A 24241-nucleotide genomic window follows, 5' to 3' on the forward strand; every position below is an offset into this window, starting at 1 on the left:
GTGGCCGGGCCATCTAGTATATACATATATACACACACAACAACAAACAACAACAACAACAACAACAACAACAACAACATTGGGATCAATGTCCAAATTTTACAACTTAGCAGAGAGATAGACATAAAACAAACTAATTCAGCTTCCTTTTTCCTTTTTTAATAAAACACACCCCTTTATTTATAATTCTTATATACAAGTAGATTTATATATATATGTATATATATGTATATATATGCATAAGTGGTCTGATGTGGTGAGGGCAGGGGATATAAGGACTGGGTGGGTGGAGAATGTCTTCCTTCATAAGGCCTAGTAACTTTTGTGTTCAACTTGCAAAAGGAAGGGGAGGGCAGGTGAAGAGAAGGAACTGTGCAAAATGTGCAAGGAAAGAGTTGCGAATGGTCCAATTCTCAAGAAGAACCCAGTTGGGTCGAGGGGAGGGCGGCCGAGTCTTTTGGGTCTTCCCTGCCACGGCGTCTTCCGGGCTCGCTCCCCCCCCTTCCAAGGGGGGCAGAGACTCAGTTGACGACACCGGGATTTCTTCCGCCGACTTCGGAGTCTCCAAATTCCTGGGATCGGGTGCCGGCCAGCCCCGAAACGGAGACGTCATCTGCGGGAGGAAGCGAGAAACGGAGATCGCTGAAGCTGTTCGTTTCGGTTTTGTTATAGGAACTCTTAAGGTCATACAGGTGAAACTCGAAAAATCAGAATATCGTGGAAAAGTCCATTGATGTAAGCAATTGCCTTCATTAGCTACTGGAGTTTAATATATGAGATAGACTCGTGACATGCAAAGCGAGATATGTGTCAAACCTTTATTTGTTATAATTGTGGTGATTATGGCGCACAGCTGATGAAAACCCCTAAAGTTGTGTTTTAAAGGAAAGAACGGCAGGAAAATTTCAGTTGGAAATAGGTAGTGTTACACAGCGGTGGAAGTCAACCAATTGTAATGTAATTTTTCCTTTTTAAAAATGTATCCTTTTCTTTTCTTTTCTTTTTCTTTTTTCTTCCACTCCGTTATTTTCTTTTCTTTTCTTTTCTTCTTCTTCTTCTTCTTCTTCTTCTTCTTCTTCTTCTTCTTCTTCTTCTTCTTCTTCTTCTTCTTCTTCTTCTTTTCTTTCTCTTCTATTCCTTTTAGTGGCTATTTCATTTGTTTTTTTATGTATGTACTCTTATGTAAATTTACAAACTTTTGTATACATTTTATGTAATAAAACTTATTAAATTAATTAAAAAAAAGAAAACCCCCAAGTTGAAATTGTTAATTTGGGGTTCTCATCAGCTGTACGCCATAATCGTCACAATTATAACAAACAAAGGCTTGACATATCTCGCTTTGCATGTCACGAGTCTATCTCATATATCAGTTCTACCTTTTAAGTTGAATTACTGAAAGAAATGTACCCCTCCACGATATTCTAATTTTTCGAGTTTCACCTGTACCTGAGGTCAATTTGGGAGAGTCAAAACGGCTTCAGGATTGCTCTCCTGTCCGCCGGGATCCGGAAGGCTGCATGAACGTGGGGAAGTCAAGCAAGGTCTAGGGGGCCACCCCATTCCGACTCTCTGCCACCCTATCTGCATGACCTTGCAATTCCAAAATATAGATGCACTTTTAATCTCACGAGATTGAATGTCTTGCGCTCGGCTGGACTCGAGGGACGATTCCAACAGATTCCACGCGAAAAACGCTTATGTCCCTGTGGAGATGGTAGTCCCGAATCGGTGGCGCATGCCCTTCTGGCTTGCCCTCTTGATCAAGACTTGAGGAACGAGATTATCACCCCTCTTTTATTGTCCATTCCGGGTTGCCCAGCCACTGCCCCAGTGTCCTTTCTCTTGGCAGATCAAGATGAGAAAGTGACAGCAAAGGTGGCAAGGTTTTTACCTGGGGCGATCGGAATAAGGTCCACTATTTGACCTTTGATTCATTTTTTTTTTTAAAATAAGAATTTATTGGATTTTAACAATACGTATACACAAAATGCAAACATATACAAACACTACAAAACTACAAAACAAAATACACACAAACAAAACACTTATATATCTATCCTTATCCTCTTTAAAATCCTAAATTTAGGACTTCCTCGCATCCTCTCTTCTGCATTCATTTCTAATCTTCTTTAGTAACTTTGTAACTTTGTTAAATCTACTTTCTTGCACCTAATCTTAATCTTATAATTATAATCAACATATCTTAAATCTTATTCTTATCAAGCTAAACATCAAAATTCACATCTCAACTTCTTTTGTCTTGTCTTAACTTTATTACACTGTAGCCTATATTCCTTCTGATTCCAGTTTATCTGACTATTGATTCAAACCCCTAAAATGTATTTTATATAACTGACTTTTTCTTTTCTATTCTTCGTATATCGTATTGTTGTTTTATTGCTGTGGCCAACGGCTGATGCAAATATTCATTCATTCATTCATTCATTCATTCATTCATTCATTCATTCTAGGGGCTACCTCCTCCGCCAACCGGGTCCCCACCTCGCCCCCCCCCCCCAATCAAGGCAAAATGAAACCCAACTTACGGAACCGGACACGGATGGGCCAAATCATTATGCAGGCGAGGCCCAGGGTGGCGGCGACAGCCGTTCCTCCGGTGACGGCCACCATCACCCAGCGGTAAAACGGGACGCAGTTGCTGCAACAGTGCTCCGTTCTGGGTTCCCCGTTGGTGGGGAGAGGGAAGGAAGGAAGGAAGGAAGGAAGGAAGGAAGGAAGGAAGGAAGGGAGGGAGGGAGGAAGGAAGGAAGGAAGGAAGGAAGGAAGGAAGGAAGGAAGGAAGGAAGGAAGGAAAGAAAGAAAGAAAGAAAGAAAGAAAGAAAGAAAGAGGAAGGCAATAGGAATAGGAATAATTTATTATTGGCCAAGTACATTTTCCAACATACTTGGAATTTGTTTCGGCTACATTGCAATGTAAACATACAGACACCGTTCCTCTCACAATACAAAGAAGCAAAGAAACCCCACCCATATTTTACCTCCCCTTAAGCTATACAACTACGAATTTAACAATTTGATGGCACAAGGGAAAAAACTATTCTTGTGCCTGGCCGATTTTGTATATGAAGTCCTGTAGCGACGTCCAGATTGGAAGTAAATCAAGCAGATGATGACCAGGATGTAAAGGATCTGCTACAATTCTCTCTGCTCTCTTCCTAACAGGGGTTGTTTAAAAAGGAAGAGCGACTCCGGCCCAAATTCCCGGGAGATCTCTCGCGTACCGAATCGGAAGCAGCCCCCAAGAAAGGCGAGATCTTACTGGGAAACGATGTACAGCCGTACCTTTTTTAAAAAAATGATTTTTATTGTTTTAATCTATAACTACTACAAAGAATAAAACTATAAATTCACATACATTCATCTGCTTTGGCTATCATAGCCGTGACGTCCCTCAGTCCTTTCAAATGGCTTTCAAATTTCTATCTTAATTCTATACTTCTTATATCTATCATTGCTTAAAATTCATACGCATGTAAATCATTATAAAAAAAACACCGTAATTTCAATAATGTTTCTACCATTATCTACAAAGCTTCTTGAAGTCCTATAAACGTATTCGGTTGAGAATTATTATCTCTCAGATAGTTCGTAAATTTAAACCAGCCTTTGATGAATTTCTGGTCCTGCTGTTCTCAGATTCTTCCCGTCATTTTATCCAGTTCTGCATATTCCATTAATTTCACTGTCCAGTATAGCCGTACCTTGGTTGACGAATGGCTTGCAACTCACAACGTTTTGGTTCCCCGAACGCCGAAAACCCAGAAGCGATTGCTCCGGTTCGAGAACGTTTTCCGGAAGCCGAACGCCCGACGCGGCTTCCGGTTGAGCGCGGTAAAGCTCCTGCAGCCAATCGGAAGCTGCGCCTTGGGTTTTTCGAACAGCTTGCTCACTTATTTAATTTCTACTACGCCCGCTTTGTACTTTAAAGAAAAATCTCAAAGCGGCTCACAGCACATTAAAATATAATAAAACAATAAAACAGTCACAGATTCCGTTCGGCAACCAAGGTACGGCTGTACCACTGTATTTTTCGCTCCATAGGGGGCACCGGACCATAGGGTGCACCTCGTTTTTAGAGGAGGAAACAAGGGGGAAAAAATATTTTTCTGGTTTTCCTCCTCTAAAAGCCCTGTGTTTTTTTTTGAGGATCAGCTGAAAGTTTTGCAGCTTTTTTTGCAAAGGGAAAAGCCCTGTTTTTTTGAGGATCAACTAAACGTTTTGCAGCTTTTTTTGGAAAGGGAAAAGCCCTGTTTTTTTAGGATCAGCTAAAAGTTTTGCAGCTTTTTTGCAAGGGGGGAAAAGCAAAGCTCCTTTTGCAAAGGGGGAAAAGCAAAGAGGAAAAGCCCCGTTTTTATGGGGTTCAACTCACATTTCTGCAGCTTCTAAAGGAAAGGGAGCCTTTCCTACAGTTTCCAGACAGATAATCTAATCAGCCAGTCCCATGTCGCTGGGGAAACAAACAACCTCCCTCTGCAGCACATTCGACAATGGAGGGCGGGGCTGAAAGGGAGCCGGGACTCTTATCTCTCTCCTCATCTCTTGCTGATCATCTGCTGAGCGGGGTCCTTTCAACACCCCCTTTTTTCTCTTTGTGAAATAAAAAGCATGATCCTCTTTTGGCCCCTGGGCAATTCAGCTCCAGGGACCACCATTCGTTCCATAAGATGCACAGATATTTCCCCATACTTTTTAGGAGGAAAAAAGTGCGTCTTATGGAGCGAAAAATACAGTAATCAGCAAAGCATTTAAGTGGCTTGCATCAAAATGATAAGAGAGACGTATAAATAGCCAAAGCCTGTCTATATCTAAAGTTGAGATCGAAATTATTCAACCCCTAATTCAAATCAGGTTTATTATGCAAGAGCTACTCAGAATCGGATTCTGCTCTCACCGGGAGCAAAACCCCTTGCGTCCTGCAACATGTCGCATGCTGTCTGCGGCTTCGGCAGGCAACGTTTCTACTTACGGGCACGGGTGCAAGTTCTGGATGATCATCACGCCCACCCCGTTGGCGACTTTATCCGTGAAGCTCATAGCCCCGTAGACGAAGGCGCCGCTGTGCTGTCGGAGAGAACAAGACGGCCATTTGGGCTCCAGATAAACCACAAGGACGACGTCCGGGCGAGAAGCGAAAAGAGGCAAGCCTCAAAATGCCATTTCAGGCTTGCCTCTTCGGCGCTCCCTTTGAAATCCCCTTTTAAAAAGAAACACCACCCGCCTCTAGATTCAGACCTCTAAAATCCGATGGCAGGCACCACTCACCCCAGTTTCCTCCCCACCCTTTGCCCTTATTTATTGTATCGTTGTCCTTTAAATTTCCCCAAAGAACCACTGTACAAAATGTACAGGTGAAACTCGAAAAATTAGAATATCGTGGAAAAGTCCATTTATGGAAGCAATTGTTTTCATTAGCCACTGGAGTTTAATATATGAAAGAACTAAGTTTGTTCTTGGTATGAGCTTCCGTGTGCATGCACACTTCTTCAGATACACTGAAAGGGAGGTCTGAAGAAGTGTGCATGCACACGAAAGCTCATACCAAGAAGAAACTTAGTTGGTCTGTAAGGTGCTACTGGAAGGAATTTTTTATTTTATTTTGTTTTGACTATGGCACACCAACACGGCTACTTACCTGTAACTTATGAGATCGACTCATGATATGCAAAGCGAGATATGTCAAGCCTTTGCTTGTTATAATTGTGACGATTATGGCGTCCAGCTGATGAAAACCCCAAAGTTGAGATTGTTAATTTGGGGTTCTCATCAGTCCCATGGACTGCAAGAAGATCAAACCTCTCCGTGTTCAAATGGAAAGACAGATCCTGAAGCTGAGGCTCCAAGATTTTGGCCACCTCATGAGAAGAGAAGAATCCCTGGAAAAGACCCTGATGTTTCTATGAGCTTAAAGCTGAAATAAAGTCGATTGACTGATTGACCCTGAGGTTGGGAAAGATGGAGAGCACAAGGAGAAGGGGACGACAGAGGACAAGATGGTTGGACTGTGTTCTCGAAGCTGCCAACATGAGTCTGACCAAACTGCGGGAGGCAGTGGAAGATAGGAGTGCCTGGCCTGCTCTGGTCCATGGGGTCACCAAGAGGCGGACACAACTGAACAACAAAGAAACCTAGACAGCATCTCAAAAAGCAGACATCACCTTGCCGACAAAGGTCTGTATAGTTAAAGCTATGGTTTTTCCAGTAGTGATGTATGGAAGTGAGAGCTGGACCATCAAGAAGGCTGATCGCCGGAGAATGGATAATTTTGAATTGTGGTGCTGGAGGAGACTCTTGAGAGTCCCATGGACTGCAAGAAGATCAAACCTATCCATTCTCAAAGAAATCAGCCCTGAGTGCTCACTGGAAGGACAGATCCTGAAGCTGAGGCTCCAAGAATTTGGCCACCTCATGAGAAGAGAAGACTCCCTGGAAAAGACCCTGATGTTGGGAAAGATGGAGGGCGCAAGGAGAAGGGGACGACAGAGGACGAGATGGTGGGACAGTGTTCTCGAAGCTGCCAACATGAGTCTGACCAAACTGCGGGAGGCAGCAGAAGACAGGAGGGCATGGCGTGCTCTGGTCCATGGGGTCACCAAGAGTCAGACACAACTAAACGACTAAACAACAACAACAAGTTTGAGAACCAGGGTATCACTGTATTACAATTCCACCCCATCTTTTCTCCAATGAAAGTTCTCACTCCCTCCATTTTTTCCTGGGTAGAGGTACTCTCGGTCACAAGGACTAGAAACTTAGGATTTTTTTTTAAATGAAATAAAAATGATATCTGGCGGACATTTTGAATCTTGGCACTACATCGAGGTGAGTGTGTGTGTTACACTGGCAGGATCCCCCGTGCGTTTTGCACACGCCCCCGTTACGTACTGTGTTGCTGCCAATGAGGTCGGCCGTCATGGACAGGGATGTTACCAGGATAGTGGCCGAGCCGGTGCCGAGGAGAACGGCCGCCCCATAGATCTCCACGCCGATCCGTTCATCCAGAGCCACCCAGGAAGCAAATGCCAGTATGATCAGCAAGCCCACAAAGTAGGTGAGCTAATCAGAGAGGTGAAAAGAAGAGATTTTTTAAAAATTACAGGGGGGTGGGAAACGCTAGACTAATCCTAATTCTAAATAACCGACAAATAAATAAACACCGCATTTTTTCCATGTGGAAGACGACTCCCAATTTTTGACTATTTTTTTTTTAAAGCAAAACACAACACTTTTCTTGAAAGTTCAGAAAGTACATAATTATACGTGCGCCAAACACTAGACTAATCCTAATTCTAAATAACCTACAAATAAATAAATACCGCATTTTTCCATGTAGAAGACGACTCCCAATTTCTGACTATTTTTTTTAAAGCAAAACACAACACCTTTCTTGGAAGTTCAGAAAGTACATAATTATACGTGCGCCAAACACTAGACTAATCCTAATTCTAAATAACCTACAAATAAATAAATACTGCATTTTTTCCGTGTGGAAGACGACTCCCAATTTCTGACTAATTTTTTTTTAAAGCAAAACACAACACCTTTCTTGGAAGTTCAGAAAGTACATAATTATACGTGCGCCAAACACGGTGCGACGTAATTAAAACGAGAGAGAAAGAAGGAGAGAAACAGAACCCGTGTAGAAGGGGAAATAAAGGGGGGAGGGGGGGCAAAACAACCGGATAACCAACTTTTAACATTTCCTTCCTGCAGCCATGGTTCGGTTTAATTTTTACGGGTTTGTCGCATGGCGTTCCGTTCTGTTTATTTGGGTTCATAGAATCATAGAATCCTAGAGTTGGAAGAGACCCCAAGGGCCATCCAGTCCAACCCCCTGCCAAGCAGGAAACACCATCAAAGCATTCCTGACAGATGGCTGTCAAGCCTCCGCTTAAAGACCTCCAAAGAAGGAGACTCCACCACACTCCTTGGCAGCAAATCCCACTGTCGAGCAGCTCTCACTGTCAGGAAGTTCTTCCTAATGTTTAGGTGGAATCTTCTTTCTTGTAGTTTGAATCCATTGCCCCGTGTCCGCTTCTCTGGAGCAGCAGAAAACAACCTTTCTCCCTCCTCTATATGATATCCTTTTATATATTTGAACATGGCTATCATAACACCTCTTAACCTTCTCTTCTCCAGGCTAAACATACCCAGCTCCCTAAGCCGTTCCTCCTAAGGCATCGTTTCCAGGCCTTGGACCATTTTGGTTGCCCTCCTCTGGACACGTTCCAGCTTGTCCGTATCCTTCTTGAACTGGGGTGCCCAGAACTGGACACAGTATTCCAGGTGAGGTCTGACCAGAGCAGAATATAGTGGTACTATTACCTCCCTTGATCTAGACGCTATACTCCTATTGATGCAGCCCAGAATTGCATTGGCTTTTTTACGTGGATGAAATTTAAGAAAAATACTTTTTCCCGAAGGAAGTCAAGAAAGATAGCGAGGTTTGCGTGCAGCGGAGGGAAACAGCAACGGTCAGCCCTGAAAATTCAGCTCAGGTCTCGGCGCAGGTCTAACCCAGCCCAGATTTTCTACAACTTCTGAGCTACTCACGTTCCTGCCAATCTTCTTGTTCACAGTCTTCATCAGAAAGGAGGAAAGGAAGCCGCTAATGTACATCACCAGGGGAATCGTGGCGATGAACTTCTGCAGGAAGGCGAGAGTTAGGGAGGGAAAAAACGGGATGGATTCTGTTATCTTTGGAGGAGGAAGAGCTGGAAACCAGGAGCAAGCTGACTACCAGCTCCATCTGGTACGCAGGCTGAGACACTCCCTGCCCGCAGACTGTCTCGCTAGAGCAGGCACCCCCAAAACTCGGCCCTCCAGATGTTTTTTTTGGGACTACAACTCCCATCATGCCTAGCTAACAGGACCAGTGGTCAGGGATGATGGGAGCTGCAGTCCCAAAACATCTGGAGGGCCGGGTTTGGGGATGGCTGCGCTAGAGTGGGACCGCCTCTCTTGGTATGTCCCGTGTAGGACCTTAAGGTCCTCAAATAATAATCTTTTGGAGGTCCCGAGCCACAAAGATGCTAGGTCGGCTTCAACTAGGGCCAGGGCCTTCTCAGTATTGGCCCCCGACTTGGTGGAACAGTCTATCACAAGAGACCAGGGCCCTGCGGGATTTGGCATCCTTCCGCAGGGCCTGCAAGACGGAGCTGTTCCACCTGGCCTTTCCGTTGGTTTCTGTTTAATATTTATGCTTCATTTTTTATTGGTGGGTTATTGAAATTGAGACTGCAGTTTTAATATTGAATTTTTAAATTTGTATTTTAATCTGTTATTTTAAATTGATTGCGTTTATGTTTTTTGCTGTGATTTTAATTGGTGTTAGCCACCCCTGAGCCCAGTTTTTTTTTGGCTGGAGAGGGCGGGGTATAAATAAAATTTTTATTTATTATTATTATTATCTACCGCTTGGACTACTGCCATGCACTCTCCGTGGGGCTACCTTTGAAAGTGACCCGGAAACTGCAACTAATCCAGAATGCGGCAGCTAGACTGGGGACTGGGAGCGGCCGCCGATACCATATAACACCGGTCCTGAAAGACCTCCATTGACTCCCAGGACGTTTCCGAGCACAATTCAAAGTCTTGGTGCTGAGCTTGAAAGCCCTAAATGACCCAGTATCCCTGAAGGAGCGTCTCCACCCCGGACACCGGGGTCCATCTCCCGAGGGCCTTCTGGCGGTTCCCTCCCTGGGAGAAGCGAGGTTGCAGGGAACCAGGCAGAGGGCCTTCTCGGTGGTGGCACCCGCACTGTGGAACGCCCTCCCATCAGGTGTCAAGGAAATAAACAACTATCTGACCTTTAGAAAACATCTGAAGGCAGCCCTGTTTAGGGAAGATTTTTAATGTTTGATGTTTTGTCATGTTTTTAATATTCTGTTGGGAGCCGCCCAGAGTGGCTGGAGAAACCCATCCAGATGGGCGGGGTATAAATATTAAATTATATTATATATATCGGACAGGACCGTCCGAACTGAGGCAGAACTCAACCGCCACCACATAAGACAGCGGCTTCCGGCGAGAGCTCACAAGAACCTCGCTTACTGGGGTCTCGGGAGCCTCTGGGAGATTTCGGGGGGCTCTCAGGTGATGTCCCCGGAAACTTGGAAACCGCTGGCGCCATGCAAGTGTGGCAACCCTCTGCAAATCTCCCCTGATCTGAGAGAGCGCGGGGTGGGGTGGGGAGAGAGAAATCGGTCCCTCGCATCCTCAGGAGCTGGTTGCCTTAGCAACCAGGTGAAGGATGTTTCTTGCCCCCAAGCCTCCTACCTCCAGTCGGACTCACCTTGGGGAGCATCAGTGAGTTGGTGAGGTACATCGCAATGTAGGTTTGGGAAAGGTTGACGATGAGCCTTGTGGCCATGTACAACATGGCCACCTGGAAAGAAAGAAGGAGGAGAGACAGTCAGGGGAGAAATATTAAATGCCGAATTTTTCCGTGTATAAGAAAAATTGGGTTCCATGATCACTGCAGATGGTCTGAAGCTCAACATCAAAAAAAATCGAAGATCACGGCCACTGGTCCCATCACCTCCTGGCAAACAGAAGGGGAAGAAATGGAGGCAGGGAGAGATTTTACTTTCTTGGGTTCCACGATCACTGCAGATGGTGGCAGCAGTCATGAAATTAAAAGACACCTGCTTCTTGGGAGAAAAGCAATGACAAACGTAGACAGCATTTTAAAAATCAGAGACGTCACCTTGCCGACAAAGGTCCGTCTAGTTAAAGCTATGGCTTCTCCAGTAGTGATGTATGGGAGCTGGACCATAAAGAAGACTGATGGCCGAAGAATGGATGCTTTTGAATTCTGGCGCTGGAGGAGACTCTTGAGAGTCCCATGGACTGCAAGGAGATCAAACGTCTCATTGCTTTCCTCCCAAGAAGCAGGCGTCTTTTAATTTCGTGACTGCCGCCACCATCTGCAGTGATCATGGAACCCAGTAGGGGGCTGAATTTCTTTATGGTGGCCAGGTTATAATGATGCTCTGTCTTTTTAACCGTGAGTGGGGCTGAGAGACTTCAGAGAAGCGTGACTAGCCCGTGGCACGTGGAAGAGCGGGGAATCGAACCCGGTTCACCAGATTACGAGTCTGCCGCTCTTAACCGCTACACCACACCGCCTCTCTATTGCTAAGGCAGTAGAGACCCGGTTACCTGCCTGGGGCCAACCATCTCCTTGCTCCCGTCCCCTTGAACTCACCTGGTAGAAAGCCGGCTCCAGAAGCCAGTGTTTCCACAGGAGGAGGGGCCGAGCGGGGCTTTTTGGGTCTGGAGGCAAGAGGGGGGTCCGTTCCTCAGGGTCCGGCAGCCTGGCAACCGGGGCGCTCTTCTCTTTGGTGCCGAGGTGGAAGAGAAGCGAAGTGATGGCTCCGATGCACACCACGATCAGAGACAGGTTCTGAATTCGGGGGGGGGGGGAGAGAGAGAGTCTTTGACTTAATATTTAACACATCTGCCGTTGTGGATCCAACCGCCTCTAAAGAGGGGAAGAGGCCCCCCATCTTTCTTTGCCAGAAGAGACTCTTCCTTTCCCGTCAACTGAGCCACATCCTGCAGCAAGGAGTTGCAGGGATCCCAGCTCAACTTCTCTTTCAAATCAGAACCGGTGAAGGTCCTGTGTGAGTGCCTGGAGGCGGTTGGAGGATGGATGGCGGCGAACGGGTTGAGGTTGAATCCTGACAAGACAGGACAGGGGGACAGGGGGGGTTGGCAGGTGTGGGGGACTCCTTGGTCCTGAATGGGGTGACTGTGCCCCCCAAAGGACCAGGTGTGCAGCCTGGGGGGTCATTTTGGACTCACAGCTGTCCATGGAGGCGCAGGTTAATTCTCAACCCAACTCAGTTTATTACAGCAAAAGCCAGAAATATAATACAGTATAATTCCAAACCAGCGATCAATAATATCGTTACAAGGTGTCAAAATCCTACAGTCTATTTTCCAATAGAAGCGACTTACATTTTTTGATGGCTAAGGCGCAAAGCTTGGCCACAGCGTAGGATACTGAGCTCAAAGAGTCTTCCAAAAGGAATTTGCGTAGGATTTCGGGAATAAATTCCAGATAATATTGCAAGGGTTTAAATTTTGATAAAAGCCGAGACCATATAACACCGGTCCTGAAAGACCTACATTGGCTCCCAGTAAGTTTCCAAGCACAATTCAAAGGGTTGGTGTTGACCTTGAAAGCCCTAAACGGCCCTGTATCCCTGAAGGAGCATCTCCACCCCCATCGTCCAGCCCAGACACCAGGGTCCAGCTCCGAGGGCCTTCTGGCGGTTCCCTCCCTGCGAGAAGCGAGGTTGCAGGGAACCAGGCAGAGGGCCTTCTCGGTGGTGGCGCCCTCCCATCAGATGTCAAGGAGATAAACAACTATCCAACTTTTAGAAGACACCTGAAGGCAGCCCTCTTTAGGGAAGTTTTTAATGTTTTGATGTTTTATCGTGCTTTCAATATTCTGTTGGGTGCTGCCCAGAGTGGCTGGGGAAACCCAGCCAGATGAGCGGGGTATTATTATTATTGGTTATTATTAATTAGTTGTTGTTATTGGTTATTATTAGTCATTATTATTAGCTACTATTATTAGTTATTATTATTTGTTGTTATTAGTTATTATTTGTTGTTGTTGTTGATAATATTATTATTATTTGTTGTTGTTGATAATATTATTATTATTTGTTGTAGTAGTAATTATTAGTTATTATTATTAGCTATTATTAGTTATTATTGTTTTTTTGTAATTTATTTTTATTGAATGATTTTGTTTAACAAAAAGAAAAGAAAACATCATAATACAGCTGTTATTGTATAGTATTACAAAATAAAATTTAACATCCCACATTGTCGTATCTATGTCTTATTTTTTATATCTAAAAGGAACAAAAAAACACAAAAAGAAAAAAAGAAAACCACCACAGCCAAATATATAAGTAGGCACTCCTTCGATATATTATTATTATTTGTTGTTGTTATTAGTAATTATTAGTTGTCGTTGATATTATATTACTATTATTTGTTGTAGTGGTAGTTATTATTATTAGTTATTATTATTATTAGTTGTTGTCGTCGTCATCATCATTACCACCACTAGCCCAGAAGCAATTAAGGACCCTGTTAGTAGGAAAATGAAATTTGACTGGAAGTAATTATTCATATAATTATTGTATAGTTATCAAGTCTTTTATTGTCCCTAATTTCATTGTTTCCAAGTCCAATTGTGTGTGAGTGCCATTGCTGTGCCTCCACTTCCTCGTCTTGTCTTGATATGAGCTTAAAGCTGTAATAAAGATTGATGGATGGATTGACCCTGGCGGAACTGACACCCAGCTCCGCTTCCTCCCTGCACTCACCCGGAAGACGGGGATGTCGTGGCGCCCGAGGTTGTGGCTCTGTTCCGGCTGCCCGCGGTGGCCCACCTGGAAGTGAAGGAGCAGCCAGGCTGCTGCGTAAACGGTGATGTTCGCCATGACGGTGAAGGCGTACCTGCAAAAGTCGCGGGAGGATGAGGTCAGGCATCGTACGGTTCAAGGATGGAGTTAGCCAAAAAGAACGCGGTCTTTGGCTGAGCGTCCGGCCTCACCTGAAGGCTGTGAGCTCCACCTTTTCGTGGTCGCTGGCCACCAGCTCCGGGATGAGAGACAGGTGGGAGATTTGGGTGGCGGCCCAGCCGAACTGGAAGATGACGATGAAGGGGATGAAATAGATGAGTGCTGCAAACTGAGGGGTGTTCTCCGAGCAGCCCAGGCAAGGGTTGAAAATGAAGGGGAAGGAGAGGAGGACGCAGATGGTACCTACAGGAGAAGGAAATAAGAGAGAGAGAGAGAGATGGGTGGGGCATTTTAAAAAGGGACACACCGGGAGGGTGCCCTGCAAAGATGCTCTCCGTTTGTTTAAGAAGCACTTACGGACTGCTCAATATACAGGTGAAACTCGAAAAAATCAGAATATCGTGGAAAAGTCCATTCCATTTCATCAGGGTGGTGTCAACTTTACTGAAGAACTGACCAGGTAGGAGAAACGATCAACATTTCCTAACTGAGTTGGATTTGTGGCGCTGCAGAGGGGTTGTTTTGTACGTCCTGGTGCAGCACTTTGGTTTTAAACAATAGCAAACCAAGATCAAGACAAAAGGGTGCGATTGACTTGGCTGGGAAGCAGGGACATGTAAATATCTCTTTTGCATCACTGGATGGGTGCATGGTGGAGACCAAGGGAAGGGCAGGGCCAAGACCTGATGCTCAGGTTTCTGTCGCCAGACCCTTCCAACATGTGATGTATGCATGATGTAATTCTGTTGTTCATAGAATCACAGAATCCTAGAGTTGGAAGAGACCCCAAGGGCCATCCAGTCCAGCCCCCTGCCAAACAGGAAACACCATCAAAGCATTCCTGACAGATGGCTGTCAAGCCTCCGCTTCAAGACCTCCAAAGAAGGAGACTCCACCACACTACTTGGCAGCAAATTCCACTGCCGAACAGCTCTCATTGTCAGCAAGTTCTTCCTAATGTTTAGGTGGAATCTTCTTTCTTGTAGTTTGAATCCACTGCCCCGTGTCCGCTTCTCTGGAGCAGCAGAAAACAACCTTTCTCCCTCCTCTATATGACATCCTTTGATATATTTGAACGTGGCTATCCTATCACCCCTTAACCTTCTCTTCTCCAGGCTAAACATACCCAGCTCCCTAAGCCGTTCCTCCTAAGGCATCGTTTCCAGGCCTTGGACCATTTTGGTTGCCCTCCTCTGGACACGTTCCAGCTTGTCCGTATCCTTCTTGAACTGTGGTGCCCAGAACTGGACACAGTATTCCAGGTGAGGTCTGACCAGAGCGGAATACAGTGGTACTATTACTTCCCTCGATCTAGATGCTATACTCCTATTGATGCAGCCCAGAATTGCATTGGCTTTTTTAGCTGCTGCATCACACTGTTGACTCATGTCAAGCTTAAGGTCTACCAAGACTCCTAGATCCTTTTCACATGTACTGCTCTCAAGCCAGGTGTCACCCATCCTGTATTTGTGCCTTTCAATTTTTTTGCCCAAGTGTAGCACTTTACATTTCTCCCTGTGAAAATCCATCTTGTTTGCTTTGGCCCAGTTCTCTAATCCATTAAGGTCACTTTGAAGTGTGATCCTGTCCTCTGGGGTATTAGCCACCTCTCCCAATTTGGTGTCATCTGCAAACTTGATCAGGATGCCCTCAAGCCCGTCATCCAAGTCATTGAAGAACTGACCAGGTAGGAGAAACGATCAATGTTTCCTAACGTTAACACCACTGAGTTGGATTTGTGGCGCTGCAGAGGGGTTGTTTTGTACGTCCTGGTGCAGCGCTTTGGTTTTAAACAATAGCAAACCAAGATCAAGACAAAAGGGTGCGATTGACTTGGCTGGGAAGCAGGGACATGTAAATATCTCTTTTGCATCACTGGATGGGTACACGGTGGAGACCGAGGGAAGGGCAGGGCCAAGACCTGATGCTCAGGTTTCTGTCGCCAGACCCTTCCAACATGTGATGTATGCATGATGTAATTCTTTTGTTGTTGTTCAGTCGTGTCCGCCTCTTGGTGACCCCATGGACCAGAGCACGCCATACCCAGCTCCCTAAGCCGTTCCTCATAAGGCATCGTTTCCAGGCCTTTGACCATTTTGGTTGCCCTCTTCTGGACACGTTCCAGCTTGTCAGCATCCCTCTTATTATTATTATAGCTGTATTATTATTATAGCTGCTATGGCAACGTAGTAAATTTGAAATAATAAATGCATTTCTGCTTTTCTTCCTTTCTACAGACGTCACCACAAAATGACACACACATCTCCCAGTGGATTCAAAAACGCTTTGCTGATTGCTTGTGGCTCGGTTGCGTGCCCTCATTCCCCAACACCCCCCAATCCTGAGTAAATATCACCTTTTTGAAGAAGAAGAAGAAAAAAAATCTCATCTGCTTTATGAGATCATTGCTTATCTAAAGCCTTAGAAGTCTCTCTCCCCCCCCCCCACACACTCCAGTCACAAGACCGTCTGTTCCAAGCTGGAACTGCCCCCAGATTTCACTTTAAACCAGAAAAAAAATCAGAAGCCCCCACTGACAACAGATCTGTTTGCTTTTTGATGATTAAGCCTCCCGTGATTTGGGGAACTGAAAGCAACGAAGACAAGAAGGAGCCAGTCCTCATGGCCACTGATGCGCTCTTGGGCGGTTTTGCCAGAAAAGGGAACTTCTCAGAGCGGCTAAGAAGTGTCAGATGTTTGAGGCACGCAGCATCTGCACTTTCCAATTCCTCTTTTTAAAAGAGAGGGGGGGAGTTTCTCTGAGTTATCTGCTCCTCTCACACGGCGTTATCAAGAGCTAACACTCCCCTCTCCAAGTTTTGTGTGTCTCTGCAAACCGTTCTGCTGCAGGATATTTTTTTCCTGGGGTTTCCACTGCCATAAATTAAAACCAAAAAACTGTAAAATTCAAGCTGCCCGGGACAGCATTCTGCACAAAGCTGTTAGGTTGCAAATCCAACGTTAGTTAATTTCAGTGGTACTGCTCTCTAGGGTCCTTTCCCTAAGTTAAACTAAGTTTCTAGTCCTCGTGGTCCTGAACAGCCAATTCAGCAACAATAACAATTTATTCGACCGTCAGTCAGAACACAACCATCCATACAAATTTTAAAACCTGAGACAACTCAGAGGGGTTTACACTAAAACATACACTAAAAGTAGATTATACATAAAGACCCATATCGATACTATCGATTATAACCTTTTGTCGTTTAAGGGCCAAAAAATAAAAAATAAAAATTGGCCACCTCAAAGGTTGTGGTACCAGTAAAATAGTTCACCAAACACAAAACCTGACATTCTCCATCTACCAGGCTAAGAGTGGAGCTATCAGTTTTTGTCTAAGGTCTACATAAAATGGACAGGTCAGGAGAATGTGTTCGGTTGACTCAACCATTCCCAAGGCACAGGGACAGACTCTCAGAGCATATGGGACTCCCTTGTATCTTCCCAACAAGACCGCTGTTTCCAGGACGTTTAACCTTGCTGCTGTGAGGAGTCTGCGATGTTCCACATATTGGATTTCCACCAGGTAAGGGGCTGGTGAATTCTGGAAGATCTGCTCCTCCAAAAAACATCCCTGGTTTCACACAAGCAATGTCCTCTTGTCTTGCAATGTCCCTCAGTCTTTGAGAGATCACAGCTTTGGCATGAGTGAATGTCACGGACTCCAGAAAGAGATGTGACAGTCCGCCAAGTCTGCACTTCGTTTAAAATCTCTTTTTCCCCACGAGGATTGGAAATCATCCCTCAGTATCAGGGGTGCCGTGCCTACCAGGTTAAAACAAAGTTTAAGCCATAGCCAAAGCTTGGTCTTTAGGGAACAGCCAATTCATTGGCAACAGTGGCGGCCATTCATTTCAATGGGTTTACTCTGAGCAGGGTGCACGCTGGGTAAAACCTCATAGTCTTACGGAGGTCGGGGCGTTCCTGCATGTACACAAATCTACCCAAGGCTAGTGCAGACCCAGTGAAGAAATGAAAGGGGACAAGTTCCTTGTGCCCGTTCATTTCAAAGGGATCTACTCTAGAGTAAAAATGTAAGGATCTAGCCTTAACTTGCCGCTGGCCAACCCTTGCCAGAGATTACACCTGAGATTAAGAGCCTTGTGTAATGTCCTACCCCACTGACCCTCAAATAGGAAGAGGAAGTATCCAATCTAGAGTCTGCCCTACAGACTCACTTTTTTGTGGTCATGTGAACAGAGGCGTGACTTTTGACCAGCTGGACCCATCGGACTTTGGCCACAGCTTTCGCCATCAGCCGCCCACCTGAAAAACCAACCCAACTCCAATCTCAGCTGCTGAGGCTGCGGGGAGGTGGGGAGGTCACAGCCAGCCACCAAACAACCGCTTTCAAAAATGGGATATGGATAGGAGTTATTTACAGTAATATAATAGTGGACACGGGTGGCGCTGTGGGTTAAACCACAGAGCCTAGGGCAGGGGTCCCCAAACTAAGGCCCAGGGGACGGATGCGGCCCAATTGCCTTCTAAATGCAGCCCGCAGACGGTCCTGGAATCAGCGTGTTTTTACATGAGTAGAATGTGTCCTTTTATTTAAAATGCATCTCTGGGTTATTTGTGGGGCATAGGAATTCGTTCATTCCCCCCCCCCAAAAAAAATAGTCTGGCCCACCACATGGTCTGAGGGACAGTGGACCGGCCCCCTGCTGATAAAGTTTGCTGACCTCTGGGCCTAGGGCTTGCCGATCAGAAGGTCGGCGGTTCGAATCCCCGCAATGACGGGGTGAGCTCCCGTTGCTCGGTCCCAACTCCTGCCCACCTAGCAGTTTGAAAGCACATCAAAGTGCAAGTGGATAAATAGGTACCGCTCCGGCGGGAAGGTAAACGGCGTTTCCGTGCGCTGCTCTGGTTCGCCAGAAAAGGCTTAGTCCTGCTGGCCACATGACCCGGAAGCTGTACGCCGGCTCCCTCGGCCAATAAAGCGAGATGAGCGCCGCAACCCCAGAGTCGTCCGCGACTGGACCTAACGGTCAGGGGTCCCTTTACCTTTACTCAGAGCAGAACGAACGCAGGAGTCAACCCAAAGCCTCGCGATTTGCTTTGAAAACAACACACCGTGCAATTGACAGTGACAAAGGGGTATTGTTTGGAGAGAAGTCGTGCGTACAAACGAACAAGCGTCAAAGCAGATATGACCAGGGTCATAACCAAATGGCACAACGACCCTGCGAGGTGGACTCTCCTTCCTTGGAGGTTTTGAAGCAGAGGTTGGATGGCCTTCTGCCATGGATGTTTTAGCTGAGATTCCGTCCTTCCCAACTCTACAATTCTGCGATTTTTATGCCCGCGAGTTGTAGCGTTAGGAGAGAGGGAAGAGGATCTCCTTTCCGGAGGGAACAAGATCAGGGGTGAGCAATCTTTCCTCGTGGATTCTCAGAACGCCCTGACTCATCGCAAATGGAAGCAGCGGCGATAAGCCACGCCGTGCTCCTTCCCTCTCTACCGGAACAGGGAACAAGGCATCCCGACAAACATGTTGAAAAAGCCCTGAACTAGCAATTTATGACCCCACTGGCGAGGTGTTCCTAAGAGCCCAGCACAAGGGGAAACGGAGGAAGTCAGAGAATCAGAACGGAGAGTAAACAGGAACGACGTCCGTCCAGCCGGTAACATACTAAGCCCTAGGCTCTGTGGTTTAACCCACAGCGCCACCCGCGTCCCTTAAATTAAGTAATGGGGGTCCATTTAATTCTATTGGCTAATTATAAGGGATGCGGGTGGCGCTGTGGTCTAAACCACAGAGCCTAGGGCTTGCTGATCAGAAGGTCAGTGGTTCGAATCCCCGTGAAGGTGTGAAGAAGGGTTTGGATTTGATATCCCGCTTTTCACTATCCGAAGGAGTCTCAAAGCGGCTAACATCCTCCTTTCCCTTCCTCCCCCACAACAAACACAGAGTGGGGCTGAGAGACTTCAGAGAAGTGTGACTAGCCCAAGGTCACCCAGCAGCTGCATGTGGAGGAGCGGAGACGCGAACCCGGTTCCCCAGATTACGAGTCTGCCATTCTTAACCACTACACCACACTGGCTCCCGTTGCTCGGTCCCTGCTCCTGCCAACCTAGCAGTTCGAAAGCACATCAAAGTGCAAGTAGATAAATAGGTACCGCTCCAGCGGGAAGGTAAACGGCGTTTCCATGCTCTGCTCTGGTTCGCCAGAAGCGGCTCAGTCATGCTGGCCACATGACCCGGAAGCTGTACGCCAGCTCCCTCGGCCAGTAAAGCGAGATGAGCGCCGCAACCCCAGAGTCGTCCGCGACTGGACCTAACAGTCAGGGATCCCTTTACCTTTTACCTTTAATGGGGGCAACAGTGGCTGCTGGGCTCCCAACTCCAAGGACACCTTATCACCATTTGCCCCACCTGAGATAGATAAAACCTCCACCGGCCGTGGCAGTCTACCACCACGGGGCAACAGATGGCCCAGCCAACACAGCTGTATCCCTCAAGTCCTGCTTGGAAGTATCAAAGAAGCATCAAGTGGAAAACGTACCGTCTGACTTGACCACAAAAGACGCTTTTGGAAGGCCCAGATGCACTTAGTGGCTATTTAACAAGATAATCTAAAATCAACCCTCCATGCCCAGGAACAGTGTACCACACAAGAAAAGGGAGCAGAAAGCCTTTTAATAGGATTTTTTAAAAATTAAAAAAACACCTTATCCTAGACACTACGTGCATTGGGTTGAAAACTGTTAAGACTGCCAATCCGCATTGGATTTTTAAATATGTGCTTTATCATACTGTGGTGTTGACACAAGTTGCTTCGTAGGAATTTGTGAGTAAAATAAACAACAAATATTTTTATTTTTATTTATTGAATTTATATACCGCTCTACACCTGGGGCTCTGGGGGCGGTTCACAGAATAAAATCATGATATAAAACCACAAAATATCTAACAAAAGTAAAAACGACAACCCAATTGCCTCCCCTCCAAAAACACACACACACACACACACACACATTTTAAAAGAGCATTGTTTTTGGGTTTTGTTTTCTTAAATAATTAGAATGCGAAGCCGTTTTTTGTCATTGATGCCAGTGTTGTTAAGTGGCTTTGAGAGGTTTCAGTGTAACCAACTTGCATAGGGAATGTAAACAAATAAACCAATAAAATAATCAAACGCCGGGAAGTGGTCTGCTCAGCTGTCCTCTTGTCAGAAGCAGGATGCTGGGGGAGAGGAGGATCCCGACCTGTTAAGCCCCCAGGCAAGGCCGGTTCTCTCCAGCCTGGGCCCCCCTCTCTCTCTTTTCCTAGACGGGTCTGGCATATGCAAGGCCACAGCTCTTCCTACAAACAACACCCCCCCTGGATCTCTCTTCCCCCCCCCCCCACCCCCCCTCCACCATTCCCGCGCCGCGGCAAGCTCACCGGCCAAGTGCCACGACTTCCTCCTCCCGTAGCGCCCGCAGCCGCCGGCCTGATCCGCCTCGTAGCCCACCAGCGGCGTGCAGATGCCGTCGGCCACTTGCCCCACTAGCAAGAGCGCCCCCGCGTGGCTGGTGCTATAGCCCAGGATGGAGTGGAAGTAAACCAGCAGGTAGGTGAACCACATCGAGGCGCACAGGTCGTTGAGGAAGTGGCCCACCGAGTAGCTGAGCCGGGAGCGCGCGGACAAGGGCTCGGGCGGCGGCCGCTGGGAGTCTCCCATGGCGCACCAGCCGCGCGTAAAAGCGCACGGGCAGGGCGCATCAGCTTCCGAGCAGGCGAGCGTCCAGGGCGGGCCCGGCCAGAACCCAGCGGAGGCAGAGGACAGCCGGGACGCGCAGGAGGCTCTGTCCAGCCATGCGTCCACCGGCCGGCTTTTATGGGATCCGGGAAACCCCCAGTGCGCGTCGGAAGCGCGTCCAGGTGGCCGGTTCCGCGGCGCCCCCCAGCGGGCTGGCACCACCACCGCGCGCAGATCTCCGCACCTCCTCCTCCTCCATCATCGCGGATCCGAGGCCAAGCTGCCGCGGGAGCCAATGGGCAGGCTCCGGGGGCGGAGGAAAACCCGCCCGAGCGCAGGAGGAGCCGAGCGCCACACTCCCCGCCCTGTTGCCGACGCCCCGGGGCGATGCTGCTTCCTACTAGCGTTAAGAGAAGCGAAACGGCCACGGTGGCAGATTCCTGGCGCTTGTGTCAGCAGGCATCGGCCGCGCTCGCTCGGCTTCAGCGGAATCCTACTTCAGAGTAGACCCATTGGAATTCATGCCCTTGTAATTTCGAGGGCTCTGGCCCACGCTCTGCATTCCAAAGCAGGGTTTCCCAAACGTGGGTCTCCAGCGGGTGTTTTTTTTTTTGGGGACTACAATTCCCATCCTTCCTGACCGCTGGTCCTGCTAGCTAGGGATGATGGGAGTTGTAGTCCAAAAACAACCGGGAAACCTTGTTCTAGGATACTGAACACACCTTTGAAGCACATGACTTCCCCCAGAGAGCCCTGGGAACTGAAATTTGTTAAGGTAGCTGCAAATTAGTAGCTTTGTGAAGGGGGAAACTACAGCTCCCTTGAGTCTTTGAGGGAATTCAGGTGCATTCAATGAGTATTGGATTTGTGTGTGTGTGTGTTTTAGCTATGGACACCTGAAGTTCTGCGTCCAATTCTGGGCGCCACAATTTAAGAAGGATGTTGACAAGCTGGAAGGATGTGCAGAGGAGGGCAACCAAGATGATCAAGGGTCTGGAAACCGAGCCTGATGAGGAACGGTTGAAGGAGCTGGGGGTGTTTAGCCTGGAAAAGAGGAGACTGAGAGGACACATTTTCTTTGGGGAGTCGTGACTGCTAATATGATATAAATGTGCTTTAAATAAAAATATTATTATCTCAATGGCACCTACAGGTATTGTGAAGATCTCTTGAGGTAGAAATCACACACGCTGCTTCCACGTAAAATCTTTGGTCCATATAATATTTTCTTCCTTTCCCTCTTCTGTGCCCCAAGGCATGAAATAAACAGCATCTTGAATTAGTCGGGTTGTTTTTTTTTAATTGAGAAGCACAGTGTTCCTCCTTGCGAAAGAGGCCGGTCCGTTTCACAGATTAACAGATTCTAAAAAGGCACCCTCCCTCCACCCCAAATCACGGCCGAGGCAGGAAAGGCAAATTGGATCACCCCCCCCAAAAAAAAACAGCTTTTGCTTGCCAGAGCAGTGTGTTTCTGCTGGGAAATGTTAGCAGGAAGGGAATAGGGCATGACGCACGCACACGCGGCGACGCCCCGCCCCCGGGGATGCCGGGCCGCCACTTCGGGAGCCTCGTCCGTGCAGCGCTGCTGCTCCCGGGGTGACGGAGGGAGCGGCGGCGCGTGGGAGTGGTGGGAGGGGCTGCCGCTTGTCACCCCACGCGCCGCTGCTGCCTCTGTCGCCCCGGGAGCAGCAGCACCGCACACACCCGCCTAGGGGCGGGACGAGGGGCGGCCCGCCCCCACCGCCCCCACCCTACGACGCCCCTGGAATAGGGTTGCGGCGAGAGATTCCCGCGAAGCAGGGACGTGGTACATTCGTGGTCTTCCAGTTGCGGATTCCGCCGGCCGTAATCGCTGATCACAGCCCAGGGGAGTTGAAATGGAGCAACGTTCTGGCTGGATACAGATTCTGCCCCCAATTCTTGCTCTTAAGAAGGGGCAGTCCCCGTTATCAGGAGGGAATGCCTCTTCTTAAAAAGAGGCATGCCTGCTATCATATCTAGAGGGATGTCTCTGGTTATAAGAAGAATCATTCCCTGCTTCACGTGAAGCAATGTCTCTCCTAAATACAGTAGAGGCTTCCCCAAGGATACCCAGGGGGATGCAGTTTCCCCCACCGCTGCTCTAAAAGAGAGGCATCCCCCACTCGCAAAAGGGAATCCCTCTTCTGAGTCCAGTGGTACCTTGGTTCTCAGGCGCCTTGGCCCTCAAACAACTTGGAACCTGAACACTGCAAACCCGGAGGCAAGTGTTTTCCGGTTTGCGAGCTTTTTCCGGAAGCCGAAAAATGCTCCGTTTTGAGTGTTTACGCTTCCGATTCGAGCGCCACGCTTCCGTTTTCAGTGTTACGCTGAGGTCTGTCTGTTTTCGCTACTTATTTTGGCGTTTCTGTTTTTGCGGCTCTTTTTCGTTTAGTTTTCGCGACTGTGCGGAACCCAGTTCAGCCACTGATGGTTTGATTGCGTGACTGCAGTACGCTTTCATTTCATGGGTCGACGGTCTCATCGGAGAGCAAAATTCATGTTAAATTCATGTTTTTAAAAAGTCCGGAACGGATTAAGCCGTTTTGCGTTACTTTCTAGGGGAAAGTGCGCCTTGAGTTTTGGAACGCTTTGGTTTTGCAACGTCCGGACGTCCAGAACGGATTAAGTTTGAGAACCAAGGTAACACTGTAGAGGCATTCACACATCTCTCACACAAAACAGGGAAATGCTACTTTATGAGATCAGGGTTCGGGAGACTGCGCAGGAGAAATGTTTCTAGGGAGGCTTCTGAAGGTTTTCCTTGGAGTTATTTCAAAGGGCGGCTCTGCGTTCGAATCCTCACTCATCCCAGCAGTTTCCGCTTCCTTTTGCACACTCTTGGCTGCTGCAGGTAATGTCAATGCTTTCACAAATGGGCCATTCCATTGTCACAGGTGGGACACTTTGACCATGTTTTTTGGTATTCACACGTGTAACAATGTAAACATACATAAAAAT

General features: G+C 47.3%; 1 protein-coding gene across 1 annotated transcript; it reads right to left on the reverse strand.

Moving 5' to 3' along the window:
* Positions 1-233: 233 nt before the first annotated feature.
* On the reverse strand, positions 234-21520 carry MFSD12 (major facilitator superfamily domain containing 12). The gene is made up of 10 exons (XM_033136819.1): positions 20965-21520; positions 13604-13814; positions 13374-13506; positions 11231-11428; positions 10316-10408; positions 8575-8667; positions 6907-7077; positions 4991-5085; positions 2550-2680; positions 234-613 (listed from the first exon to the last, which is right to left on the reverse strand). The coding sequence occupies exons 1-10, from the start codon at positions 21242-21244 to the stop codon at positions 522-524; spliced, it is 1497 nt and encodes a 498-aa protein (XP_032992710.1). The 5' UTR covers positions 21245-21520; the 3' UTR covers positions 234-521.
* Between the last annotated feature and the right edge of the window lie 2721 nt (positions 21521-24241).

The sequence above is a fragment of the Lacerta agilis genome, chromosome 18 (assembly GCF_009819535.1).
Source record: "Lacerta agilis isolate rLacAgi1 chromosome 18, rLacAgi1.pri, whole genome shotgun sequence".
NCBI classification, from domain to species: Eukaryota; Metazoa; Chordata; class Lepidosauria; order Squamata; family Lacertidae; genus Lacerta; species Lacerta agilis.